The sequence below is a fragment of the Impatiens glandulifera genome, chromosome 3 (genome assembly GCF_907164915.1).
Source record: "Impatiens glandulifera chromosome 3, dImpGla2.1, whole genome shotgun sequence".
Lineage (NCBI taxonomy): Eukaryota > Viridiplantae > Streptophyta > Magnoliopsida > Ericales > Balsaminaceae > Impatiens > Impatiens glandulifera.
The window spans coordinates 19,681,161-19,707,626 of NC_061864.1; the positions used below are offsets into that span (position 1 = coordinate 19,681,161).

The window sequence follows — 26,466 nt, forward strand, 5'->3', positions numbered from 1 at the left end:
TGGTTCTTAGATATTCAAAAGCATGGAGTATTGAATTTGATTGTTCTTTAACAATTAGAATATTTTAATGATATATTTTTAAAAAATAAAAACTATTATGAAAATCAAGTTAAGACATATTTTTGTAATAAATTTTCATGAGATGAGACTATGAGAATTTGGGTAAGAAGCAATTTATTTTAAATTTATATTAGGTGTTTGTAAGAAAACTAAATATATTGTTCTAAAATAGATGTGTAACTCGACTCTAGGCTGACTTTGGACAAATGAGAGCTAACATAATAATTTACCTATTACTGAATGATAAACAACATTGAAAGGTTGGTATAAGGGGTGATTTTTTTTTTGAATAAAAATAAAATAAAGACACTTCAGTAGAATATATTTTAGAAAATACACACTTTATCCTTATTTTAAATATATCTAATGTATTTACCTCAGGTCATATTTTTTGTGATAGGATGTGACAATTTTAAATCAACAATGATTCAGACGACCCTAACGAAAAACTTTGATCTTTTTAAATTTAGTGGGAGACATTACTCAAGTTCATGTTATCTTTCATTAATAATTTTAATGATTATTTGAATATTTTCATTGGTGATGATCCTAATTATTCTAATTTTCCTTCAATAAATATGAAATTGATATAAATAAAATATTAAATAAATAAGAGAAATTTATCTTATATCTCCTACTAATTAGGCTCTATATTAATTAATTCATAAGTTTTCTCTTAACTTTTCTATTATTATAAATAGATAAACTATTTTAATATTAAACATTCAATCAATAATCTTTCTCTTAAACAACTCAATTAAATAGTTCTTATTTATATTATTAATTCTAAAATCAAACTTAGTATCCGAACTTATAAGGAAAAATTTTCGAAAACGATTTCAATGGAAGAACAATATCACTTCTCAATTCTATCAATAATAACTGGAAACGTAAAACTTAATAAACACAACTATATCGATTGAAAATCACAAGTTACTCCAATTATGATAGGTTGTGATTTTATAGATATAATAGAAATGAATCTTAAAACTCCTCACAATTTTTCTTAAGAAACAGATGACTAAAAGAATACAATTCAAATTAATAATCCAAAATTTAAACAATGGTGTATCCAAGATCAAAGAGTATGCATGGCTCTTTTCAACATTGACCGACAAGATTCGTCAACAAGTCTCAAAATCATCTTCGGCGCAAAACTTTGGGAAACCTTAGAGAAGATCTATGTTTCTCAATTAAAGAGCAGACTATTTCTGTCACATCCTCTACTTTTCCAGACCGAGAGTCTTCGATCCTGACAGAGATCTAGGACCGTGAATGATGGAACCTATGATCGAGTGGTCCGACCGATGATCCGACAGATTATGAATTATCAGGCAAGTATCTTTTCCATACTGTTTTATAAAACCACACAATGCTATTTATTCATGTATTTTATATAAACGATGCATAAGGTTTTCAAAACATATTTTCATTGCATGTCCATGATTTCTAAAGAATGATGATTTTATGGATTCAAAGAAATTGACGGATAAATACGGGAGGAGAACTACCAGCATGAGCTATGGTAGTCTGATTCCACAATATGACTGACGAATTGACAGATATGGATGTCTCACCTTGAGGATCAGCTCTCAAGGTCTAGGGTCCCAATATGGCTCAAGATGTAACTGTACATTATCGACTAATGATATACCCTTAAAAACCCTCATGGATGCAATGTAGTAAAATGTATTTTAATGTCTTCTTTTAAATGCTTGCTGGGTCTATCGGCTCACTACGCTTGTGTAGTGCAGGTACCCAACCATGGTTTTTAATGATAGGTGAAGGGAGTCTTAGAGTGGAGAGCATGGTACAAGAGATGCGTGTGGAATGAGGGACCGAGACCGTACGACCGATTTTTATATCACCCTTTTCAATAGAAATATTAGAAAGGCACCCTAGAATTTCCACTTTTATGACCGAATTTACGTTGAATTAGGTGTAGGAAATTAGGATTTTAGGGCGTTACAATTGGTATCAGAGCCATGGTTCCAAACCTTAGCACTTTCACATACATGCTCTTGTAGATGCACCTCCAAGAGCTTACCTTCAAGTCTGTAAATTGTTTTAAATAATGTTTTACATGACATGAAACTATTTTCACAATGATTTTAAATAAGGTTTTGCATGAAACTATTTTCATAATCACAATAGTAGCACAACCATTATATTCGAATTTTGGGGTCGAAATTCCTTATTAGGTGGGTAGTTTGTCACATCCCAAAATTTTACTTTTCTAGACCGAGAATCTTCGGTCCTTACAGAGATCTAGGACCGTGGATGATGGAACCCAGGACCGAGTGGTCCGACCGATGATTCGACAAATTAAGAATTATCAGGCAAGTATCTTTTCCATACTGTTTTATAAACCCACACAATGCTATTTATTCATGTATTTAATATAAACGATGCATAAGGTTTTCAAAACATGTTTTCATTGCATGTCCATGATTTTTAAAGAATGATGATTTTATATAAGGGTTATGGATTCAAAGGAATTGACGGATGAATACGGGAGGAGGACTACCGGCATGAGCTTTAGTGGTCTAATTCCATAATATGGCTGACGAATTGACGAATATGGATGCCTCACCTTGAGGATCAGCTCTCAAAGTCTAGGGTCCCAATATGGCTCAGGATGTAACTGTACATTATCGACTGATGATATACCCTTAAAAACCCTCATGGATGCAATATAGTAAAATGTATTTTAATGTCTTCTTTTAAATTCTTGTTGGGTCTATCGGCTCACTACGCTTGTGTGGTGCAGGTACCCAACCATAATTTTTAATGATAGGTGAAGGGAGTCTTGGAGTGCTTCCGCATTTATGACTGAATTTACGTTGAATTAGGTGTAAGAAATTAGGGTTTTAGGGCGTTACAATTTCAGTTACAGAGTTAACTCCTAAACGCATATAAAGGTAGTGTCTTTTTTTAACTTCATTCAACATATAAAAACATGTCAGATGCACTTATCAATGTCGGACAATATGTTCTGATCAAGATTTGCAACTAACTCTACTCAACAGGCTCAGAGACGATTTTGAGTCGATGATATGTGCTCTAACTTCCGGACAAGATCTATTGTTTAATGAGATGACTAACATCATTTTAAATAATGAACAACAACTCATATTCAAGAAAAGAAATTTTCAATAAGAAAATATTTCGCCCACAAACATTTCGGCGAATGTTGCTTATATTTATGGGAATGGATGCGGAAAGAGCCAAAGACGTAATTGAGACAATAATCGTCCACAATGTAATTTTTGACATAAAATTAATAATCGCTCCGAAAGTTGATTTTATAATCCACGTTGTCAAATATATAATGTACAAGAACATAATGCTCTCAAGTGCTCTCGTTTTAATCTTTCTATAAATCCTACGACAATGTTAGTTACATCGTCTACTATTGTATATCTCACTTGGTGTCCAGATTCAGGTGTTATCGACCATATTACTTATGATCTTAATAATCTATATGTACATGCTCCTTATACAAATTGTTAGATAAATTAGACCGGATAAAAATAAGAACCTAACAAAACAAACTTCCTGTGCAGGAGAACGGTTAAGAATTAGGTTCGGTCAAAGCAACACAACCGGCCAAGAACCTAACCGATCAAGAAGACAAGACCGGTCAGATAAGAAAGCCAAAATCGTTGGACATTCGGTTAACCTAAAGCTATGAAAAACCGGAAATCATCCGGTTAACCTAAACAATCGACCGGTGCAAATAGATACTTTGAGTATCTGTTGAAGATGATACCAAAGGGACAAACCTTAGTATTGCCATATTCATACAAGTCTGAGGACAATCTGCAGGCTGCAGAAGACCGTCCGACAAGATCTTTCCACTCCGGGATAAATCAGAGGTGCAACCCTCCAGGTGCAGGCAACTGCCCAACCGACAGTTGCCATATTGAGTAAAAGACAAACCTAGCCGGTTTGACCTATACACTGGAAGTCTAGACCGCCAGGTCTGAAACACTGAACCTCTGCTCAACCAATCAGATTCAAAGAGATGAAATGTGACCGTTGGCACATTTCACCTATAAAAAAGGAGCTAAAGAGGAGTAAATACAGTTACCAATTACACCAGCTACAAGTCCTAGAAGTTACAAGTTACAAGAGAAAACATTTAAGAGCTGCACCAACCTAAGTTATAAGTGATCTTTATCTCTCTAAATTAAAAGAGTTTAAGCGTGTATTTGAAGTGAGATTACAATTTCGGTGAGAATTGTACGAGTGTTTATCGAGCAGAAAATAAGTCTCGATCGGATTGTGTTTGTGTATTCCTTAGTGAATATCCTTCTCGCGGTTTCGAGAGGAAGGGGTGACGTAGGAGTTTCATCTCCGAACATCCATAAAAACCTGTCTTGTTATTTACTTTCTGCCGGCTTCACATACTAACTGACCCTGCCTAAACCGACTTACTGAGTCCCAAAACCGACCCACCCAACTCCAAACCGACTTTATCCAAATCCGGTTCTACTTATCTTGTGTGTGTGCTGCTTCAACCTGAAACAAACCACTTCCGCACTTGAACTCGGTTCAAGGGTTTGTGACAGTTTGTGTAGTATTGAAATCCGGTGTTAATCTCTAACCGGATTAGCGCCAACCGTTGAGTGTTGTCAGTATTAACCGATCAGACCCCGGTTCCCCAGCCGCGACCTAGATCCTAACACAAATTCTCAAACTATTAAAGTCGGAAACAATATGCTTCTGAATATTTATAATATTGGTACCACTAAAATTTTAAATCAACAAAATTCTCTCTACTTACATAATATTTTACTCGTTCCACAAGTATTACTAAAAATCTGATGAGTGTCGTGAGATTTTAATTAGATAATAATGTATTTTTTGAATTCCACCCAAATATTTGTCTTATTAAAGACCGAGATACGAAGACAATGCTTCTTAAGGGATTACTCAAGGACGGACTTTATTGTATTAACCCTATTGAAAATTCGTTTTCAACATGTTCTAATAAACAAATGTTTATTGGTATTCGATCTTCGACTCAAATTTGGCATTCACGACTTGGACATCCCTCTAGCGCTACTACATCTTTAGTTATATTACATTTTAAATTACTAGCTTCAGATAGTAATACTATTTCTTTTTGTGGGTCATGTCAATATGTGAAAGCACATAAACTACATTTTTTTGCTAACAAATCTACATTTATGACTCCTTTAGACCTAAATATGCAGATGTTTGGGGAACTACTCATTAATTTTCGTCTACTAGTTGTCGTTATTTTGTACATTTTGTGAATAATTTTATTAAATTCACATGGATTTATTCGATAAAAAAAAAGTCTGATGTTTTGAATACGTTTATCAATTTTCTTTGACTTGTTAAAAACTTGTTTAGTCGTAAAATTAAAATATTACAAACTGATTGGGGAGGATAATATAGAAATTTCAAATCACTAAGAGATCATCATGATATTTTACATCGCTTATTTTGCCCACATACTAGTGAAAAAAATGATATTGCTAAACGAAAAATTTGTCACATTACAAAAACTGGTCTCATTTTATTGGCTCACGCATCTATGCCACTACATTATTGGAGTGAAGTTTTTGAAACGACCATATATCTTATCAATCGTTTTCCTACTCCGACATTACATAAACGTTCACCATTCGAGACTATATTTAACTCTTCTCATGACTATAATTTTTTGAAGACATTTGAGTGTTTTTTCTATTCACTCACATGACTGTACAATCAACACAAACTTGATTTTTATACTACTGAATGTGGTTTCCTTGGTTACAACTTATCTCACAAAGGTTATAAGTGTCTTCACATTCCGTCTGGAGGAATATTTATCTCTCGACATGTCACTTTTGACAAACTCACTTTTCCTTATAAAAGTAAGGACCTTGTGCATTTGTCTAAGCCACCTAAAGATAATGAGACATCTTTTCCAACATCTATACTTAATTCATCAATACCACCTATATTATCTCATATCACTTCATCATCTTCATCATCACCCTCTTCTACTACTATTATCAATCCTTCAACACAATCAATTATCACAATAGTTAATGCACATAAATCATTAGATGATCACACACAACAAAGCACGATTCATGTCATCATCAACTCTCATTGCTATTTCTTATGCTACTACGCCTACGTGTTATACTAAAGCTAATAAGGATTCACAATTGTGTCTTGTCATTATAAATGAATATAATGCTCTTATTTAGAACAAAACATTGTCTCTTATTCCTCAAACACCATCTCATAATCTTGTTGGATGTAAATGAATTTTCAGACTCAAGCATAAAGTTGATGAATATATTGATCAACATAAAACACGTCTTGTGGTTAAAGAGTTCCATTAACAACAAGGTATTGATTATCAAGAGACATTTTGTCATGTGGCAAAACCCACTATTATTCATGTTATTCTTTCTTTGAGAATATCAATAATTCATTCATCAACTTGATATTAGTAATGCATTTTTTCGTGAGTCTCTACAATAAAAAGTTTACATGGCACAACCACCCAGTTTTGTCCATCCATATTTTTCCTAATCATATATGCAAACTTTACAAAGCAATCTATGGTCTTACACGGTCTCCTCGTGCTTGGTATGCTACTCTTCGGGCTTCTCTACTATCTATTGATTTCATAGAATTGAAATCTAACATGGCTCTCTTCACGTATAATGCACCTCAAATAACTGCATATTTTTTAGTGTACGTGGACAATATTAATCTCACAAGAAACTCTAAATCATTTCTAACAAAATTATACTTCAATTAAATAAATTATTCTCTGCTAAGGATTTAGGTGAATTACATTACTTTTTTGGATTGGAAGACACTCGTACCAAAGATGACTTATTTCTTTGTCAATCCAAGTATGTTGACGATATTCTCACTCGGGCTGATATGTTTCAAGAAAAGTCATTACACACTCTAGTCTCTATTGGATCATCTCTTTCTAAAATGATGGTGATCCTTTATCTGATTCATTTCTCTATCAGAGTATAGTATGGGCTCTACAATATTTTACACTCACTCGTAATGAGTTAGCCTTTGTTGTCAATCGAACTTGTTAATTCATGCAAACTCACACTCTTCTCATTGAGGAACGGTTAAACGTATTCTTCGATATCTTCATCATGTGATATTTTTTTGTCCAATTTTACAATTAACTCTTGCTGCCTACTCTGATTCTGACTAGGCAGGATGTCATGATGATCATTGTTCAATAACTGAATTTTGTATTTTTCTAGGTAACAACCTTATTTCTTGAAATTCTAAGAAACAACAAGTAGTTGCTCGCTCTAGCACTGAATCTGAATATTGTGCTTTTACATATACAATTGTTGATCTTTCTTGGATTCAATCTCTACTTAGTGAATTTCGAGTTTCACTTTCTTCTTCTCTAGTTCTATGGTGTGATAATATTTGTGTCGCATTCTTATCAGCCAACCCGATATTTCATGTTTGCACAAAACATATTGAAATCGATTTTCAGTTTATTCGAGAAAAAATTTATCGTAAATAACTACTCATTAAGTACATTCCTACTGAAGATCAAGTGATTGATATCTTCATCAAAGATCTTGCTTCTCATCAATTTGCTCTTTTACGTAACAAGCTCACGATTTATGCCTCACCTTTTCGCTTGAAGGGGATGATAAAATATTATTAAACAAATGAGAAAAAATTATGATTTATCTCATATTAACTAGACTTTATATATTAATTAATTCATAAATTTTCTCAGTTAACTTTTCTATTATTATAAATATTCAATCATAATAACATTAACCTTTGACATACTCTTATTTAACTTATTCCTTTTTATTAGTAGTTTTGTATCATAGATTCATAATAAACTAGTTTCTTATTTGTTTATTTACTAGACAATAATGACTTCTTCCATAAAAATTAACACATGAACCCATAGAGAGTTAGATGTCAATTACATCAACCCATAGAGAGTTAGATGTCAATTACAACGACTAATATTTTTTCTTTGTATTTGGTGAATAACTTACTCTTAAATTACTCATCTGAATTTTTTTGGTCACCGAAAGATGTGAATTGTGCGTCGCTTAGCGCTATTGACAACGTTTATTTTTGTGTTCGACCTTCAACTCCAGTCACATTCTTTTTCCTATCTTCGAAACTACAATATTATTTTTTGACGGAAGATAATTTTTCATCCGTGATTTCTCCTCAGAAATCAATAGATCAAACTCAATATTGCCACGTCAACACCGATCACTGAAAATTTGACTGGAGGTAAACACAAGTACTTTTTGGATATTTTTGAAACACAATGTATATTTCATAAAACAGAGTGTACTCATTTGCCATCTATTTTTATTGTTCGACTCTTTGACACCACGGAAAAACCAAATTTCTTTATATATATATATATATATAAATTATAAATAAAAATTGAGAAATGATTGGGAGAGAACGTCGAGAAAATAATAAAAAAATTCTCTCTTCTAATTCTCTTAATTTTTTTATCCATTTTCCAACCAATAATACAGTAGTGATATATCGTCCCCTCCCCCAAATTCCCTCTCTTATAACTCATTTAAATAATTATATATTTAGGTGTGGTTCGGATTTGGGTTATTTTTAAAACTCAAAGTAATAATTACGAACAGAGCCGTACGTACTATTTAATATTAAAATAATAATTTCTCATTTTTCCTTATTTACCCTTGCAGTTTTCCTTTTAACTTTTCCCTGCACCGACTCTCTATATATTCATTCAATTTCAACTACTCCATCTTCAACTTTCATCTTTTCCATCTTCGTATCATTTGGTATCTTTTCTAGAGTCTTACAGATTCATTTTCATATCATTTATTATTCGTTCATATATTTAATACCTTTCATCTACCTTTATTTAAAGTAGATTTGAAGATTTAAGTCTCTGTATTTTCATTCAATTTATCCACTTTTCCAAAGCTTAAGTCTGCACTGACTCTCTGTATATTCATTCAATTTCAACTACCTCCATCTTCTGTTTTCATTTTCATAAGATCTACTTCAAAAGTTTATAAATTACTTATCTTCTGCAGAAGTTTTACTCACCACAATATTTTCTTTTTCATCATTTTCTAGCACTAGAAGATTTATCACCGCTCATTTCTTCTTTCATCTAATTCAAATCACAATGTTAGTATTTCTCTTTACTTCATCGATATTATTTATCTTCTGCCGAAAGATGAAAGATTTATATTATTTACAGGTTAGTATTTCTCTTCACGAAGATTTAATCACGGCTCATTTCTTCTTTCATCTGTTTCAAATCGAAAACAAGGTTAGCATTTTCCTTTCCTTTATCTATATTACTTAGGGTTTATAATTTATCTGTATTTCCTTTCACTTTATTTATATTTCTGAATCGGGATATAGATATTTTTAAATGAAAAATGATAGGTTTCTAAAAGTTTGTTTATATGTTTGAAATGAAACCCTCTCATGAATGAAAATACACTCGGGTTTACAAGGTTTTTTATGTTGAAATAAATTATATTTTTGTGTACTGTTTATATTGAAATTAAATTATTATGAAAATTAAAATTCAAAACTAACTACTAATTTTTTCATAGATTCATTGTATTTTTTAAAATAATATATTTGTTGATAATCATTGTTTGGATAAACTGTAATATTATTTTTTATTTAGGTTAAATATGAACGGTTTCATTGTTTGTATTAGGAAAATGTCACTTTGGAAGGTTAACAAATCAAACCTTGCAAGTAGGATTCTTCTCCAGAAAAAGTTACATTTTTTCTTGAAATATTGTGTATGGAGAAAGAAAAAATGATAGTTGGACAGCCATGGCCAACCAATCCAACATATAATGTCTTGATTAAAGCATTTTGGGATAAATATATGATTTATCATACAAAAGAGCAATTCAAGAACCACTTTCGTACTAAAAAAAATCTTTGGTCTGAATTACGATGGGCTACACTACAAACTGGCCTAGGATGGGATCCGATACGGAATATGATTGATGCCAATGATAGTTGGTGGGACTATGTTAGGGTAATTATTTTTTGATTAAACATTTATTGGATATGTAATTTTTTAGATTTTAATATGTTTGGTATTTTTTTTTGTAGGAAAATAAAAAAGCTTTGTATCAATATAAAGGAAAGACAATTCCAGACTATGCTTTGTTGGAACGTCTTTTTGCTGGTGACCGTGCAAATGGTAATTATATTTGTTCTCCTTTTGAACCTCTTCTATTTACATCTATTGTCGAAGAGGGATCAGGTGACTCCGATAAATCATTAGAAAATCAATTTATTGACCCTCAAGGCGGAATTCGTGTTGAAGCAACAAAATCTATTACTATGTCTAGTGGTAAAAAAAGGGCAATGAGTTCATCTAGGAGGAGTAAAAGAATAAAAAAAGATTCCCCAATAAAAAGACTTGAGAAAGTATTTGTAAATCTTCTAGATAGGAATAAACAAATGCAACAACAATCATCGCCACAATATCGCCGGCCAGATTCTGATTCAATGTCCTCTCCTTCGACCATTTCACCTACTCGAATGAAAAAGTGTTTAGATATTATGCTTGGACAATTATGCCTTCAACGTGGGTCTGAAACCTTCAATCACATATCTCATATTTTTGCGGTGAATTCTAATTTTATTGAAACTTTCTTAGAGCTTGAAAATAATGAACAAAGATGGAGTTGGATCAAGCACGAGCTTAAAGTTGCAAATATTGTTGACTCGAGTTTCGAACAAAACCACTCAAATATTGGACTTCATGATTTGAATTTTCCACCAAGTTGATTTTATAGTTTATTTTGTAGTTTTTGAAACTTATGACTTATTTTTGTGATATACTATAATTATATTTTTGTGATATTATAATTATATTTTTGTGATGAACTGTGTTTGATCAATGTAAGGTTGGTTAAATGAAGATGTATTACTTTTAAGGATTATGTTATTTTAAGTGTTATGTTATGTTAGAGTATGATTATTTGGAACTAATTTATAACAAATTAATGATGATATATTAAATGCCTAATAAAATAAAATAAAAAAACTCAATTCACAAGTTATTCATTCATTCAATATATCCGTATAATACTTTGTAATTATGTACATTTCAAATAATATACATTATTTAATCACATAGACAAACAAAAATACTTTGTAATTATGTACATTTCAAATAATATACATTATTTAATCACATAGACAAACAACAATAAAGATATAATCATTTTATCCTATGGACTAAAATTACATAATAATTGAGATAATATTTACATTTCAAATGTTATCCAATGGACAAACAACAATAAATATATACATTGTTTAATCCTAAGGACCAAAAGTACATAATAATTGAGATAATATTTACATTTCAAATGTTATCCAATGGACAAACAACAATAAATACAGACATTGTTTAATCCTAAGGACCAAAAGTACATAATAATTGAGATAATATGTACATTTCAAATGTTATCCAATGGACAAACAACAATAAGTACATACATTGTTTAATCCTAAGGACCAAAAATACATAATAATTGAGATAATATGTACATACATCATTTAATCCAATGGACAAACAATAACAAGTACATATTTTTATCTTATGGACAAATTAAAAACAATAATTGAGTTTTTACCTATAAAGAACACATTCATCCGTCTATTTTTTATTTTCATATTTTCCTTTTTTATGTTCATATTTTCCTTTTCACAAATCATAACACATCTCTCTCTTCTTTATTGAGTTTTTTTTTTCACGTCTTCTTTTTAGTTATTAGTATTTCTGAGTTGTTTTACAAAATTAGAAAGAATGAACAATTTAGATGAAATTGACACGAGTACTTTATCTGATGATGATTTTGTAAATTATTTGGTCGCAATTTGTTTTACAACGTTTGCGGAACATTATTTATTGAACGAGCAAGTTCAACGTTTACCTAAAGATCCGTCCACTCGTGGTGCTGAAATTGTACAAGTTTTAATGAATAATGATAATTCATGTTTTCGAGCTGTAAGAATGAATTGTGAATGTGTTAGACGATTGATAAATCGTTGTGTAACACATTACAATTTAGTTGGTGGGCGTAAAATTTCAATTGAAGAGAAAGTATTAATCACTTTAGTATATTTTGCCCATGGTGGAAGTATGGGAGCGGTGGGCATCTTTTTTGGTCATTCGAAGTCTACGATGTCTAAAATCGTATCAAAAGTGTTAAAATCATTAGTACAACTATACACGGATGAGATGCAACCCATTGATCAAACACAAGTACATGCTACGTTCACCACCACTAACATTCGAAAATTATTCAAGGTAAATATTTTTTGATTTTTCAAGTTTAATAATATTAGTTCCTTTGTATTATATATTATTAATAAAAAAACCATTCCATGTCTTGTCTTTAATAGAATTGTATTGGTGCTATTGATGGCACTCATGTACGAGTACATCCTAAGGCAAGTGAGTAACTAAATTGGCGTGGTCGAACTGGTTACACAACTACAAATGTCATAGCGATATGTGACCACAATATGTTATTTACATATTTTGTCGTTGGTGCTGAGGGTTCTATGCACGATTCATCGGTCCTTAACAAAGTTCGGAATAATCCAATATATAGTTTTCCGCATCCAATACCAGGTATATTATTCACTTCATTGTTTTAATTGTCAAATAAAATATGCAACAAAACTTATGAATGATTTTGGTAGGTAAATATTACCTAGTTGATGCAGGCTATAAAAATATGGTTGGTTACATGACACCATATCGTCATATCCCATATCACCCACATCAATTTCCGTCACAACAACAACAATCATATAATGCAAAAGAGGCGTTCAATAAACAACACTCGTCCATCAGATCTGTGATTGAGAGAACTTTTGGAATTTAGAAAAACAAATGGCACATAATATTTTATTCGGGTTCACTTCGAGGATTTTCAATTGAAAAACAGTTGAATATTATTAATGCAACTGCGGGATTGCATAATTATATCCGAAGAAATATGATTGAAGAAATTCCCATTAATTTTGTTAGACATCGAAATGAAGGAAGAACTGAGACTACTAATGACGATTACATGGAAGACGAGGAAGATGAAAGGTATATTGAACCAAATGATGGCATAAATACTTTTCGAGATGAAATTGCCACACAAATTTATTGTTGCATTAATGAATCTTAACGTTTACTATTTTTTTTTATAGTATTGTTCTCGTACAATAAAAAAAAGTATTAATAATAAAATTTTGTTTCATTTTGAGTTTATTTTTAAGAATTTATTAAATATAATATAATAAATAAAAACAAGATGCATTTATAATAATATAGTAAAATAAATAAAACTAGGCCTTATTAAAGAATATAATAAAAGTAAGATGTATGTATTAAATTAATATAGTAAAAAATAAATGAAATGAAAAGAATAGTTTTTTTATTATAATTTAATATTAAAATATGTAGTATTTAAATTATAATTTTAAAATAAAAAGGGTATTTTAGTATTTTGGAAATTGTTTTAAAGATGTGATGGATAAGAGTTGATTGATTTGAAAAGTGGCTTGGTTGACATTAAAAAAAAAAAACTTAAAAGAACAAGGCTTTAGATTAAATAGCCCTATAGGAGGTGTACCTTTAATTTGATCTAATCTAGAAGAAAGATTAAATAGCCCTAAAGGAGGTATACCTTTAATTTGATCTAATCTAAAAGAATGAATTAACAGCTCTTTAAGTCCTAAAGCCCAATTACACTCTCTTTTTGTTCTTCTTCTCACTTGTCATGTCCTCTGCCCCCGCTTAATCGGCTCCGTCCCCTGGCGATTTCACTTTTCGAGCCCTAAGATAGCAAGAATCCATCCCCGATCTCTTTCCTCCTCTGCACAATTCAGTTTGATAACAATTCTCACTGACAATGGATGACGATGGCGATCGCATCATCGACGATGAGATTTACAGCAATGGCGTCGCCAAGGAAAGTCTACCAGAAGCGGAAGATACCGACACCAGCTTTCTCCCTATGGAAACCGATCGAGACGTCACTGCCGCCGTTGCCACTGCAACTCCCGACACGGAAACCGATCCCTTAGCTGATGTAAAGGTGGAGGCAGTAGCTTCCGAAGATATAACCAGAGAATTCCAGGAATTGCTGAATTTGGAAAGAGTTTCGGAAGATGATGAGCCTCTTCCAAAGAAGCAGAGGCAGTTCTCTTTGTTGACATCGACAACAGATCAGGTAGCTATTAAGGTAGAACACATCGAAGAGGAAGAAGTAAAACCAGAGACGCCTGCAACAGAGGAAATGTCCGCTGCCAATGCACCAGCAACAAAGATTGCCAAGAAATACAAGAGAAAGAACAATATTTGGAGTAAACCTAATTCCCGTAAAGTTAGGAGGAAACCAAAGAACAAAGGACAACAAGCTGATGATGATTCTGTTTATATCACTCCTGTTCCTAGATTTCCTGATAAAATCGATGATACTCCCGACATGGAAATCTGTATGTCTAAGGTTTACAAAGCTGATAAGATTGAATTGAGCGATGATAGATTGAGTGTTAGTAGTACAAAGGGCTATAGATCAGCTAGAGCCACCAGAGGTGTTGTTGAAGGGGCGTGGTATTTTGAGATTAAAGTGGTAAATCTAGGGGAGACTGGACATACGAGGTTGGGATGGATTACAGAGATTGGGGACTTGCAAGCACCTGTTGGATTTGATGCAAATAGCTACGGGTACAGAGACATCGACGGGTGTAAGATATATAAGGCTTTGAGGGAGAAATATGGGGATGAAGGTTACACAGAGGGTGACATTATCGGGTTCTATATTAATTTGCCTGAGGGAAGTATCTACGCTCCCAAGGAACAGAATTTGGTCTTGTACAAAGGGCAAAAGTATGTTTCTAAGTCTGCTGATGGGAAAGAAGAAGATCCAAAGGTTGTACCAGGTAATTGATCCTTATTCTTTACCTGAATCTTATAGCTCTTGTTTCTTGCCTGTATGATCTGGCATTGTGAATTCCAGTCTTGTGACAGGTTCTACTGACACTGTTCTAAACCTTTCTGATTACTTCAGTCTTTACCAACTATACCTTGCCACCTTTGTTCAACCTGAGCCCCTGTTTTGTACTTTATCTCTTGGCAGTTTAAAGAAGCTGTAGATTAGTATAATCTTCATAGACAAGAAGGAAGATGAGTATAATCTTGACAAAAGTAATATTACACGAGTTTATTTCTCAAATGCGTTTACAAGGTGCTATTACAAGTATCCTCATAGAAAAAGAACTATCTCCATAACCTGCAAATCCCACTTAAAACATTGAAAATTTCCCCATTTGCTTGTGTAAAAATAGGTGAATGTTGTTCCTATAATTCCAGATGCTGGAACTAGTCCTTAGATTTTAGGGATCCCTGTTTACCACAATCTATATCTTTATGTGATTTTAATTTTCTTGATTTCATGAATACAAGCTAAGTAGTAAGTACAAAAAAGGAAATAAATAGAAAGAACACTATGTAGATTCAAAGTAACATGTTCTATTTGTATTGTGAAACAACTTGAAAATATGTTTCAATATCCCATTTATATCTTTATGGGGCCACTCTTTGCTTTCTTCCCCATTAAAATTATTTATTTTCTTTCTAGCCAAATGTGCCATAAGATACACATACATAGTCCCTCAGATTCTTCTTTCCATCTCTGTATTAGCTATTGATCCACATTTAGAAGAAGTTTTTCAGTGGTAATGGTGCAAATCTCTCAAAAAAGAGAGATTTTGAAGGCGCCATCTTCCAATCCCTCTTAGAAAGTGTCACATGTAAAGAGAGTGATATAAGGACCATGAGCTACATGTAGAGAATTATATTCCTAGTTAGGTTAGTATACCAAGCCCTATACTCATCTCCTTCTTTATTGTAAACCCTAATTTCTATTATCAATATTATTAGTTGTTATTGAATGTGGTCAACACACACTGATATGCAAATCACTTCCATATCTTTTTATCATCAATGGCATTTGCTAGCCAATTGAAATTATTTTTCTTTGAAGAATCTTATCCACAAATGATACTACCATAGAACACAAGCCACATATGTAGTGAGATTTTATATGATATTATTGGGATCCAAAGTCTCTTCCACTGAAAACTTGTTGAATGAGATCCCATAAGAAGGCCACAATACTTTTTGACACTCATAATATCCTTTTGAGTCTTTCCATTGCCACGAGTCATCATTAACCAACTAACTTCTTTTACAATTGGACAAACATTGTTTCCATTCCCAGTAGAACCTTTCCATTTGCAAAAAGGCTGTTTGACTTATTTTTGGATACTTATTGATTGGAGCATGCTCTTTCCTTTTAGTGCTTCATTCTGTAGCATGCACATAGTCTACTAATTTATCATTTCTACATTTAGTTGTATTATGACAGTAATATGATTTTAAAACTGGCAACAACTGCAGTGATCTATGGATGATATGAAATGTTGGAAAACACAAAGCCTGGTCGAACCAGAAAGTCAAGGCTGTGAAACTTTTTGAAATATATATATAATCAAACCATTGGTTGTATTATCTTACAAACAAATAGAAGTGCATGAAAAGTATGCAGTAAACAATCAATTAATTTGTGAAAACATGATTATCAATTTTGTATTTGGAGAATAGACTGTAATGGAAGTCTTGCACGAAGTATGTGCTGTGAAGGAAGTACACTGTTTGGGTTTGTTTCATTAGTAGACTGAATGAGACAAGCAAAAGAAACTAATGTGATATTCTGCACCCCCACCCCCCCCCCCACCCCCACCCATGTTTATGTAGTAATATCAGAAGCTCATTAATATTGCTTACTTTAGCAAATGGAAGTGCTATTGCCTCTAAGCAGGACTAATTGGGATACTTTTTTGTTTTGTTTTTGGAATAAGGGTCATTTTATGACTGGGAATACAAAGACTAATTGGGATACTTTGCAGAAAAAAGAGTCAATGATCTTCAATTACACTAATGAGGTGTATGCTTCCAACATAGTTTACCAATTTTCAGGTCTGTTAGTAAATGGTTCCATTTTCTCTTCTCCCACAGATGCTCTATGGATTCTAGTAATTAGATATTCTGGCTGTTGGAGCCAATTGTACTTTCCTGTTATTTTAAAAAAGAAAACACACATGAAGTTATTTACCTTACAAGGTTAGTCTTAATTGGATCACTTGGGTGCCTAAACATTATTGCAGTACAAAATAGTGTGGCATCAAGATTTTGTTCGTCTTAGGGTTGTATGTTGTAGATTTGTTGCTTTTTTTATGCTTGTTATAAAAAAAATGGTTTTATTTTATTAGCATTTATTAATTTAACTAAATATGTTATTTCCTTTCTGGATATCCAATATTTATGATGCATTTTAATTTGCAGGAAGTGAAATATCTTTCTTCAAGAATGGGATATGCCAAGGAACTGCTTTTTCGGAGCTCTTTGGTGCACGTTACTATCCTGCAGCTTCAATGTACACTCTTCCAAACCAACCAAATTGTGTTGTCAAGTTCAACTTTGGCCCTCATTTTGATTTCTTTCCGAATGACTTTGGCAACCGTCCTTTCCCAAGACCCATGAGTGAAGTTCCTTATCAGGGCTATGAAGTCAAACCTGATAATGGTGTGTCTAGTGAGAAGAAAAAATAGATACTTAACCTATCTTTGTCACTTCTCCTTTTCTTAGAGTTTCTACTCAAAGACAGATTCAATGGATTTGTATACATTTTGTGAGATTTCTCAAACATAAAACCATTTCTTTGTTTTTTCTTTTATTTGCTAGGAAGTACAATTAACTTGAGTAGATCACATAGAGATATTTTAAAGATTTTCTTAGCCTTCCTAATCTTATCTTATATCGAGATACATTCTTACTTTTATCTCTTTACAGCAACATTTGTGTTTCATCTATGCTTACCTAGTCTTTAAGAAAAAATATGAACTTTCGATCAATTTTGCGTAACAAATTATTCGTATTCTACTCTTATTTATGTTTGTTCTCTTATATTTAATGTTGCTTGATGCCATTATTACTTTCTTGGGTTATGAAGGTGATATGAATATCATGTAACCGTCAGCTATCAATGTGACAGGTGATGCATGGTCTTATGGTGGAATATTTACTATGTTGAATATGGTGAAAGGTGCCGATTTTGAAATTGCAAACGCTGCAGAAGCAACCTGTTAAACTAAGGTTGGTATTTTACACTTTTGACTGATCTAATTTAACGGCAGCATTTTCTTTAGTATTTTAGCCTGATATGATCACATAACTAAAAGTAAAAAAAAATTAAGAAACAGAATTTAAACTAACTTTAATCCTTGATCTGACTCAACCACTTCCTTTTAAGGCAGTTGAGCAACTGTTGGAGTTAATGAAGCATATGTTTTGTATTGTGCTTTATTATCTCCAATAATATTATGATTATTTCTAACACTGTTAGTTCTATTTATACTAGAAGTAGTCGGCGCAAACAGAATGAAATTCCAATTGTGAGTCAAAAAGTCGTCATCGGTTACCTCTTAATTATCTTGAACCTGATGCACCAACTATAGAATCAATCCTTATAATATAAGTGAAATAAAGTATTTGAACAATTAGATAGTAACAATTTATATAATTACAAACTTACCGGGTACAAAACTATCACAAAAATAATTATCGTAAAATATTTAGCCACTGGAATTTAATTAGACCAAAAACTGGCAACATGTTATTAAGCAATAGCGATAAAGAGAACACGTGAGAAATTGTCATAAAATGCCACATGTTATTTGATTTATAGACATTTTTCTTAACCACTTTTCCTCCCAAAATTATGGTACAATTACATGGGTTGTGACGGGCTCGTGTCGGCCTGACCCATTTGCCCACCACCTCTCCTCACGATTGTGGATGACTTTAATAGATGCACATGACCTACCTTCTTAACCATAAAACACAAGTCAAAACCAACCTTGAATAATTTATTATCATGGTCATCCCACAATTTGAGGAAATAATCAAACTAGTTAAACTAAATAATGATTATGAAATTTACCAATTTAAGTGTCAAAACGTGTTTAATGAGTATGGAGTTTTACATCATTAAATATGTGTCTACACTAACCAACACAATAGTGTAGTTGAAATGAAATACAATACAAATAGTAAGAGTTCAAACTCTAGGTTAAACATTCCAAAAAAGAGGGAAATCGATACGAGAAATATAGAACCTTTCATAATTGTATTCAATAATAATTGTAACTTAGATATGTTTTTATGCTAAGTTAACCTAAAATGGCGAAGGTAACTACTATTCAATTTAGTAAGATAAATAAATCGGAAATATAACTACCATTATAAACTAGGTAAGACCCGTGCTTTTCACGGTTATAGTTACAAACGGATATAAAAAACTATGCCAATTGTAAACAACCTTGACAAAATTCGGCACCATTAAAATGATGCGCACAAGTTGACAAAGTTCAAATGCAAAAAATGCTAGAAAAATAAACTTGGACTATAATTAATTTTGTAAGAGCTCAATTCTAATTTAAGTTTTCGGCATTTTCTATCCTCGTGCATCCTCATGGGCTGGACAAGCGTCACGTCACTTGGCCTGTTGATAGTTTCAACATCCTAAACATGTTATTTAACAAATTAGAACATAATAGAAAGGATAATTTATATTAGAACAATAAGTAATCTTTTATGTGTTAATCCGAGAAGAAGGTGATGAGATACACAGAAGACGGCGATTTGGAGAAGAAGATCGGAATGATACGAACGGAGATGAGAATTCGAGAAGATGAAGATGAGACCAAGGAGAACAAGGTACGGACAACGTTAATTCTTCTTACTCAAATCATGGCGTGAATACATTGACAGATTGATTGGCTTATATAGTCTACTGCTAAAATGGAAAATATAATAATTTGTAATAGTAATAAAGTTGATTAGTATTTTGTATTTCTCTTGCAGCTAACTTCTAAAATGGAAAATAGAATAATTTGTAATAGTAATAAAGTTGATTAGTATTTTGTATTTCTCTTGCAGCTAAATGAGAAGCTAGACAGATCGCCACATTCCTCTCCCTTGAGAAGGAGACGATTGCGTAGCCTGCATCTAAGCCCTTCGAATTGCCATCGGAGGTTCGGAAAACTGGTTTGAATTGACAATGCATCTTTCCAGGTCGGGTCTGCTGGTCCATGGCTTTCCTATTGTATACCTTCAGAATTCTCTAGAATGACACCTCAGTGAAGATTGATCTCAGCAACATCTTGTTTGGTTCGTCTCTGATTTGTAAGTTGTGCTTCATCTTTGTAGGAACTACACCATCTTCCTCTATCAAGGGGACAATTTTGAAAATCCCCTTCTTTTTTGTGCATCGATTTCCATCAAAAATAGGTCGAATTAGTTGAAATACCTGTTCCATCTCCCATAGTAGGCTGAAAAACCGTCTTCATTACCATAAAAGGTAACGCAAGAAGCGTTCAAAGCATTACAAATTGAAATGAGAAGAGAAACAAAAACAGTAAGAACAATGGGAGAAAAATGATACGAGCGAGAGTTCAGATGAGAAGAGAAAAGTCACGAGAAAGCTGACTTGAGAGTTGTAATCAAATAAGGAGAAAGAAAAGGGAAATAGAGCTATTGTTCATTCAACATACTTTGAGAATCTCGCCCAAAATCTGTTACAACCATAGTGATGAGGTGGCCTAACAACTAAGGGCCAAAACTAAAAAATAAAAAGAGGTCAGGGACTTCAACAGAAAAGGAAAAACAGAAATAAGAACAGACAATTGAAACTGATCTAGTGCTTCCACGGCCATTAGATCAATCTCTAGTTGCCGTTGTATCAATACCCATTCTTCAAAAGCTCGGCGTCCTCGCCGAATTTGGACAGAACGTTTCTTCTTATTTCCCCGAGCCACAAACGTCTCCGGATGTTGAAGAATCAGTGCCTCTGCATCTTCCCACGAATTCTCCTCGGTCCGACCACTTGATTAACACCTGACGACGACGTCCGTCTTCCATGGCCACTACCTTTCATCCCGCCGGAATTCCATTAGTCAAATTCAAGCTCGGAATTTCTTCCACTCTACTCGGCGTGCCCTTGTACTCCTTCAGTTGAGAGCTGTGGAAGACATTATTTATCTTTGCCTCTTGATTTAATTCCAATCGGTATGCCACTTCTCCAATTCGTTCTATAACACAAAAATGTCGGAAGTACTTAACAGACAGTTTTTTATATTTCTTTCTCACAGATAACTGGCAGTAGGGTTGGAGCTCAACAAGAATCAAGTCATCCACTGCTTCTTTTCTATGCTTATTTTGTACTTGTTTCATTTGATTCTGAGCTCTTGCCAAATGAAACATGAGAAGTTGAAGTGTTGCCTCCCTCGATAGAAAAGTTCAGTTAATATCTTCAATCTCGAGTCATCCGCTTTAAACTTCTCATTTTGAAGCAATATATGGTTATAAACCATTAGTGCACACTCCATATATCTCATTGATGTGGACGTTGCCCTGTCATACACCTCAAATAAGTTTTCAAACAATTACTTCAGTCTCTCCATCAGTTTGCGGATGATAAAGTTTGATGTACACCTTGTAATTTCAAAAATTCACACCAAAAGGTACTGAGAAAGATTTTGTCTCGATCACTTACAACAGATAGTGACATACCATGGAGTTTAAAGATATTTTGAATGAACACTTCCGCTATCTTCTTGGCTGTGAAGGGAGGTTGAAGACCTACAAAGTGAGCCTTCTTTGATAGACGATCAACCACAACCAAAATAGTTGTTTTTCCTCTCACTTTGGGTAAGTGTTCAATGAAATCCATCGATATTGATTCTCAAAATTTATTCGGATTGGACTAGGTTGAAGATGACCTTTCTTACACGAATTGTCTGCTTTGTTTCGTTGACATACATCACAGGTACGTATGAATTCTCGAACATCTCTTGCGATATTTGTCTAAAAATATACCAGTTGTAGTTTCTTTAATGTTACTGACAGACCCGAGTGACCTCTAGTGGGACTAGAGTGCATTGAAGCAATAAGAATTGTTCTCAACTCTGGATTAGAGCCAACCAATCTCTCATCTTTACATGTGTTATCGATGAATGTGAAGCTCGGTTGAGTCTCAATATCCTCTTGAATTAGTTTGATCAGGTTGGATCAGAATTCCAAGTCAGGTTAATCCTTGTTATAACAGGTGAATTATACAATAAAAGGCCTGTGCACTGCATCTCCGCAGGTCTTCGTGATAGAGCATCAACAACAACATTATGATGATCTTTCTTGTATTGCACAGTGAAATCATACCCGACCAACTTGTACAACCATTTTGCTTGAGCTGGAGTTTGAACTCTCTGTTCAAGGAGGTGTTTCAGAAACTCATGATCCGTTTTCACCACGAACGGTTTATATCGCAATTATGGCCTCCATTTCACTACTGCAAATGTGAGAGCTAACAATTCTTTCATTGTCGCTCGACTGAAAATGCTATGGGACGGTTGTTCTGCACCACTACTTTCCCAATGCCGAAGCCACTCACATTTGTCTCTACCACAAACGGAATAGAAAATTTTGGAAGAGCCAAGATGGGAGGTGTCATCATAAGTGATTTGAGCAGTTTAAAGGCCTCCTCAACTTGATCGTTTCATGCAAAGTTACCTTTTTTTAGCAGCTCAGTTAAAAGACGCAGTCACACCATAGTTTTGAATGAATCTTCTATAATATGATGTAAGGCCTAAAAACCCTCGCAATTGCTTGATCGATCTCGGTGTTGGCCAACTTTCCATAGCTTTGAGTTTCTCTGGATCAACAACTACACCCTCATTGCACTTAAAATCACATTTCTCACGATTGAGGAGTAGAGTATTGTTTCTCAATGTCTCCATTATCTGTTTTAAGTGATTCATATGTTCCTTCCAGTTAGTGTTGTATATCAAAATATCATAAAAAAAATAATAACACAAACTTTATCAGGAATGGCTTCAGAACCGTGTTCATGAGACTTTGAAAAGTAGAGGGCGCATTGGTCAATCCAAATGGCATACTAAGAACTCGTAAAACCCCTCATGAGTGCGGAAATCAGGCATGTGACAGTCTTTATTCGAATTTGATGGTAGCCTAACCGAAGATCGAGTTTGAAAAATACCTCCGAACCGTGAAGTTCTTCAAGCAGTTCTTCAATGATCGGTATGAAAATTATTCTTAATTGTAGCTGCATTTAGTTGTTTGTAATTGATACATATTCACCACGAAAGATCCTTTTTTCGCACTAGGACCACTGGTGCAGTGAATGCACTATGACTATGTTGTATTATTCCTTTGTCTAACATATCATTTACCATAATTTAATTTCACCCTTTAGAATGGCAGGACACCTATTGGCTGAGTTACTGAGTATCCTCAGATTTGATGAGATCGTGGTCACGTAGAGGAGGTAGTCCCATTGGGTTTTAGAATAAGTTTTCATATGCTGCAAGTACGTGAGCCAATTCTTACGGTGCTTCATGAAGACTCAGCTGAAATAGCAAAAAACTGACTCATACTGTCCTCTGGATTTCTCATTTGAACAAAAGGAGGACCAGACTACATCATAACTTGACATATCTAGTAGCCGCATATCAGCCACATATTCTTCATCATTCATAGTCTACTTAAGATTCTTACAATACCCCTCACTCATTAGGTTAAAACCATAAGCCATTTTCACAGATAAGGATGGATAAAATATGGTGGTTAATCTTCTTAAGAATTCTGCATTTGATAAAGTTGTTGGTATTACCAGTATCTATGAGAATTATAACAGGGAGTAGTTCAATTTTATCATAAATCCTCAAGGTTTGATAGTTCTTGGATCTTGACGGAGCATGGATAGAAATAGAGGGTGCATCACTTGCTGGTTTAAAACTGGTGGGGTTAAGGTAGGGCCTTTGCTATATTCAGGTAATAAGTTCTCTCACATTCTCCTGCATCATTTACTACAATCATGAACAACTTGGCTTTACATTTACATTTATGATTAACATCATATTTCTCATCACATGCACATCACATGTATAACACAGGCTTTTTTCCCTTTCATCATCAAGTATTTTTGATCTATTTGCTGTATATATATCTTTGTCTAGCATTTTGGGTGAAGTGTAGATAAAATTTGGCTGATGATGTTTAGGATGATTAGGCCAGTTGGATTTTGAGAGATTGAGAGTAGGTAAAAGAGGTGATTGATGTATAAATGGCCGCTTGTCAATAATGCCTTAGCTTCCTGCACTTTAGCTACTGCCATAGCTGCATTTAGTGAATCAGGTTGTAACAGTCTAACAGCGTTTGAGATTTCATCTCTTAAACCACTTAAATAACAGCTATGTACCTCATATTATACTCCTGAACATAATTTATTTGTTTCAGATTCATCAACCTACTTGGTGTATCATAAATGGAGGGTCCAAACTGTAGGTGTAATGAGTTCTTAAAGCCTACCCAGGTGAGAGCTATTGTTGGGTTTCTTGACTGCAGGTAAGATCCATACCACGTCGGAGCATCTTCCTAGAAATGAATGAGCGCAATCTCCACCTTCGTAATGTTGAAATCATCCAGCCTTCCACATCCGTGCCATCAAACTTGGGAAATCCACTTTCGTCAAGCGAGTGGGTGAAACATAAGGTCTATCCCTTTGTGGCACATGTGAATCATCTGGGCGATCAGCTCCATCTATACTCGCCAATATGTGTAGTTGTTCTTCAATAGAAACTACTTTGCCTTCCATCCATTTTCGCACTTCCACCAACGTTGAGAAATCGAAGCTACCGATGTACACAGGAGTCGTTTATTCGACTGATATCTAGTTTCTTGACCATCGTGAGAATTGCTGCTCTGATACCAATAGATACGAACGAGAGTTCAGATGAGAAGAGAAAATTCACGATTCGTCTAAGAAGATGAAGCTGAAGGGAAAATAGAGTTATTGTTCATTCGTTCAACATACCAGATGAACGAATGCTACTATAGCTAATAACCATCTCAAAGAATCTCGCCCAACTTCAACAGAAAAAATAAATAAATAAGAATAGGAACTTCATACTGCTCTAGTGCCACCATGTGGTCCTCTTCCCGCTATTAGATCTATCTCTAGTTGCCGTTGTACAAATGATAAAAAAAAATGTCCATTCTATATGACAAGATTTGTTAGTAAATTGTTAATTTCATGTGTTGCAGGTTCTTGGAAGGAGATTCTATATGAGCTTGATTTGAACATAAATCAGAAATTGCTTCTTCAACCATGGAGATATCTTTCACCAGAATGCTCGATTCTTCAAGGTTTGCCAGAATGAGTAAGATTTCTTAATTGATCTTGATTGTCTTGAACGATGATCAAATAGTTGCAAAAGTTTTTCAATAGAAGCATTTTGTTGCCTGTCCAGAATTTGATGAGAATTTGATGAAAATTTGTAAAAAAACTCTTGTCCGGATTCCAGTAGAGCGTTTATTTGATTCACCAAATTTGAGAGGTCTAAGTCTTTCTTATCTGAACTTTTCCTTGTCAATCAATCTTGTCATTCTTGCTTGGCTTGTAATGTTTTGTCTGGTTCTTGCAGGGAAGAATACAAAACCGTAAAATTTTGATGATATGTTGTTCAATTTTGTTGCAGAAGAGGAAATTATCTGTGTTTTGGGTAGGAAGATCGGAAACTCTGATATCAATGTTACACGCTTGATCCAAGACTAAAGAGAACAATGTATCAATATTGTTGCAGAAGAGAGAAAATGTTTTTGCTAATTATGTTGTCTTGTTTCATCTTTTGATAATAACACGTTTGTATCGATATAGTCTTAACTCTCAACAAAAAATAAACGATATAGTAATGGCTTGCATTGTGCAACGTTTTGTGAAGAAATTGTTGCAATGTTATTTTAATGTTATGTAACAATCAAAACTGAAAGTGGTACAATATATGCTACTTATTAATTGAGATTTTATTCTTATAAGGTGACAACCCACTATTTAATGCTTTAAATATATGAATGTACAACCTGTGTAAGTGTGAAAATATAGACTATAAATATATTACAAAGGTATTGAGTCCAACTGTTTTATAATTTTAAAGGTCTAGTTTTTTCAAAGATGATATTTTATTTGTATATACTATGTGAGTCCATTAGATGTGATATTTAAGCTATATTTTAAAAAATATATATATTTAAAACTAATCCACTCAAATACTTATGTTTGGTTTGGCATTGAATTAAAATTCATTTATTAGGTTTATGATAATTGTATTAAGAGTTTTTGTTTAAAGATGGATTCTCATAAAGACAAAAAATTTAAC

The 26,466-nt window shown here is 33.5% G+C and overlaps 1 protein-coding gene across 18 annotated transcripts; it reads left to right on the forward strand.

The window, feature by feature from the left end:
• The first annotated feature begins 13,872 nt into the window (after nucleotides 1-13,872).
• On the forward strand, nucleotides 13,873-26,066 carry LOC124931723 (protein TRAUCO-like). 18 transcript variants are annotated; one of them, XM_047472258.1, is made up of 12 exons: nucleotides 13,874-15,054; nucleotides 17,519-17,758; nucleotides 18,228-18,328; nucleotides 19,847-19,951; nucleotides 20,174-20,308; nucleotides 20,444-21,301; nucleotides 21,385-22,297; nucleotides 22,383-22,870; nucleotides 23,117-24,082; nucleotides 24,548-25,470; nucleotides 25,572-25,647; nucleotides 25,735-26,066. In XM_047472258.1, exons 1-3 carry the CDS (start codon nucleotides 14,022-14,024, stop codon nucleotides 18,320-18,322), a joined length of 1,368 nt encoding a protein of 455 aa, XP_047328214.1. In that variant the 5' UTR covers nucleotides 13,874-14,021; the 3' UTR covers nucleotides 18,323-18,328; nucleotides 19,847-19,951; nucleotides 20,174-20,308; nucleotides 20,444-21,301; nucleotides 21,385-22,297; nucleotides 22,383-22,870; nucleotides 23,117-24,082; nucleotides 24,548-25,470; nucleotides 25,572-25,647; nucleotides 25,735-26,066. The 18 variants fall into 18 exon arrangements, with proteins under 18 accessions (XP_047328218.1, XP_047328224.1, XP_047328225.1 ...); XM_047472261.1 differs by having other exon boundaries at nucleotides 21,385-22,061; nucleotides 22,159-22,870; XM_047472259.1 differs by having other exon boundaries at nucleotides 21,385-21,943; nucleotides 22,062-22,870.
• Nucleotides 26,067-26,466: the final 400 nt, after the last annotated feature.

What these genes read in the sequence shown, in the direction of transcription:
- LOC124931723 (XM_047472262.1), top strand. Translation starts at nt 14,022, where the DNA reads ATGGATGACGATGGCGATCGCATCATCGACGATGAGATTTACAGCAAT. An exon ending in AGATCCAAAGGTTGTACCAG is followed by an intron (nt 15,055 to 17,518) that starts GTAATTGATCCT and finishes TTTAATTTGCAG; the next exon opens with GAAGTGAAATATCTTTCTTC. An exon ending in TGAAGTCAAACCTGATAATG is followed by an intron (nt 17,759 to 18,227) that starts GTGTGTCTAGTG and finishes TCAATGTGACAG; the next exon opens with GTGATGCATGGTCTTATGGT.